The sequence below is a fragment of the Beta vulgaris genome, chromosome 4, assembly GCF_026745355.1.
Source record: "Beta vulgaris subsp. vulgaris cultivar EL10 chromosome 4, EL10.2, whole genome shotgun sequence".
Classification (NCBI taxonomy): domain Eukaryota; kingdom Viridiplantae; phylum Streptophyta; class Magnoliopsida; order Caryophyllales; family Amaranthaceae; genus Beta; species Beta vulgaris.
In genome coordinates, this window is record NC_079205.1 from 35180368 (window position 1) to 35183191 (window position 2824).

Consider the following 2824-nt stretch of genomic DNA (forward strand, 5'->3'; position numbering starts at 1 on the left):
TTAATTACAAGTGAATAATTTTATTTAGACAACACCTTGTATGAATTTTGGTTATGTTTACAGAGAAAGTACTTATTCTTTTTGTTTTACTGTTTATTCATAGGACAATTGCATGGTTGTATCAATAACAGGGGATACTGGGGAGTGGGGAGGGCCTGATGCCTGATTTTATTTGCGTCAATCACTGATGATGATAATCCGACGGCAAGACTTGATCTTGATGATGTTGTCAACTGTGAAGGAGGGAGATGAACCCTTGCTACTGAGTTTATTGCTTATACTTGTGAAGTTGTGATGATGATAATTGTTTAGGGTCTTATAGTTGGACATTTGATTATTTGATATTGTTGGAATTAGAGTAATTAACTAGGGGTGAGTTAGTAAATTTACATTAAATGATGGGTTAATTATATTTTAAGTAAATTAAGGCCACTAAGTATAATTAGTCAAAGTAGGAGGTCACTTGATATAAAATTTTTTTTTTGGTTGCCACCAAGTAGAAAAACCCAAAATAAGAGGCTACTATGTAGAATTTCCCTAGAAAATTTAATATCACCTATAGTGCAAGGAATGGAAAAACTTCCTGGGTCTTTCAGTTTAGGAGGAAGCTTTTTCTGAATCACAACACTACACTCCTCACTCAAAGCAATGGTTTCATATTTTTTCAACTTCTTCTTTTTAGACATAATTTCCTTAAGGAACTTAGAATAAGAAGGAATTTGCATTCAAGCATCAATAAAAGGAATGTTAATATGTAATTGCTTAAACATTTTCAAGAATTTCTGAATTTCACTATCTAATTTAGTTTGTTTAAGTCTTTGTGGAAAAGAAATAGGGGGAACATAAGGTGTTACTAGGGAAAGAGGTATTAATTCAGGTTCTTTTTCAGCTTCATGATTCTCCTTCTCTTTTTCACTTTCATTGGCGACCTCATTTCCTTTAATCGTACTATTTATGTTACTTAACTCCTTACCATTTCTAAGAAACGTTGCAGTGCTGTTTAGGATTAACTTCAGTTTTACTAGACAAAGTTCCTTGACTTCTAGAATTTATGGCATTAGCTAACTGTCCAAGTTGAAGTTCTACATTTCTATTAGAAATAGCGATCTGATAAACTTTAGTTTCTAACTTTACAATTCTTTCAGAAGTAGTATTAGCTAATTTTTCAATAGCTAGTTCCCATGATGGTCTAATTTCTTGTTGATTTTGTTTTTGGTGGAACCCAGGTGGATGTTGTGAATTAACATTAACATTTTGTTGGCCTGGATTTCTCCAAGAGAAATTAGGATGGTTTCTCCAACCTGGATTATAAGTATTACAATAGGGATCATTTTGTGGGTGCATACTAAAATTAGAAATATATTGAGCTTGTTCCACATTAATGCATTCATTGGTCAAATGAGCACCTCCACACAAATTACATGGCATAGTAGTAGACACGGAATTTACATTATTCATTTTAGTAAACAAATTGACTAAGCTGTCAACTTTTGCATTGAACATGTTAATTCCTTCTACTTCATACATACCAGCATTATTCTTTGGTTTATTCCTATTATTAGACCAATGATAATTATTAGAAGCCATTGCTTCAAGTAACCTATTAGCTACTTCAGTAGTTTTACCCATTATTGCACCTCCGGCGGCCGCATTTTTAGTTATTCTAACAGATTCATTAAGACCGTTATAAAAAGTTTGCACTAGCAACAAATCAAGGACACCATGATGAGGACATTTACGTTGTAAATCTTTAAACCTTTCCCATGCTTCATATAAAGATTCCCCATCATACTGAACAGAACTAGTTATATCGTTTCTAAACTTAGTAGTTTTTCCAGGAGGGAAATATCTTTTGAGAAAAGCTTGAGATAATGTAGCCCATGTTGTAAATGAATTAGAACGATTAGATTTTAACCACGTTTTAGCTTTATTTAGTGAAAACGGAAACAAACCAAGTCGAATAACATCGTCAATCACTCCATTTAACTTAGCAATATCGCATTTAAAAAGAAAAGTGGTTATATGTTCATTAGGGTCCTCATTATCTAGGCCACTAAATTGGTCTTGTTGAATTATTTGAATTAAAGGAGGGCGAAGCTCAAAATTATTAGCAGAAATAGTAGGCCTTACAATACTTGAAGGTGCACCACTAGCATTTGGCATTGCATAATCACGTAAAGGCTTTTCATTGTTGTCGCCGCCCATCCTTTCCAAATTGATTTCAGTTTGTTCGAGAAAGAGCAACTCCAAGTCTAAGTATGGCAGGTCTTGTTGTAGCCTCTTTTGGCAGAATATTGTTGTAAAAAAAAATTGGCAGTTAAACTTGAACTCTACTGCACAATGAAATTTAAGATAAGAATTCACTACAAGAAAATAAAATTCAAACGAAATAAAGATTGAATATTTCAGGATGATAACTAAACTAATAAGAATGTAAACTAGGAAAAACAGAAATGAGCAAGAATGAATGCAGTTATTGTAAACTAGAAACTACAGCACCTAAAAAACAAAAAATCACATGAAATAGCAGATTATCACTTCCAAGAAATATTGAAGCAAAATACCAACACTATGGATTACACTAAACAGAATGTAGAAGATGCAACAGAACACAAATGAACTAATAACTATGCAGTGGAATATAGCTTGAAAAAGCACAAGAAGTAACTAGAACCCACTTAGATAATAATACCTTTAACTAATAAAATCAAAAAGAGACTACTACAGGAAGACACACTAACACTAACAAAATGAAGACAGAGACTCAGTAAAAACTAATTCTAGAACATTAAGTAATTCAAGCAAAAGAAGCAAGAATGCAACT

General features: G+C 32.8%; 1 protein-coding gene and 1 non-coding gene across 2 annotated transcripts; one reads left to right on the forward strand and one right to left on the reverse strand.

Moving 5' to 3' along the window:
- Positions 1-978: 978 nt before the first annotated feature.
- On the reverse strand, positions 979-2205 carry LOC104884899 (uncharacterized). Its single transcript, XM_010669600.1, has one exon. It carries the CDS (start codon positions 2203-2205, stop codon positions 979-981), a length of 1227 nt encoding a protein of 408 aa, XP_010667902.1.
- Positions 1718-1824, forward strand: LOC125497244 (small nucleolar RNA R71). The gene has a single exon (XR_007273873.1). It is a non-coding gene; the product is annotated as a small nucleolar RNA R71 (small nucleolar RNA).
- Positions 2206-2824: the final 619 nt, after the last annotated feature.

Bases quoted from the DNA above. Each gene is read 5' to 3' on its own strand.
- LOC104884899 (XM_010669600.1), bottom strand. From the start codon at position 2,205: ATGGGCGGCGACAACAATGAAAAGCCTTTACGTGATTATGCAATGCCA.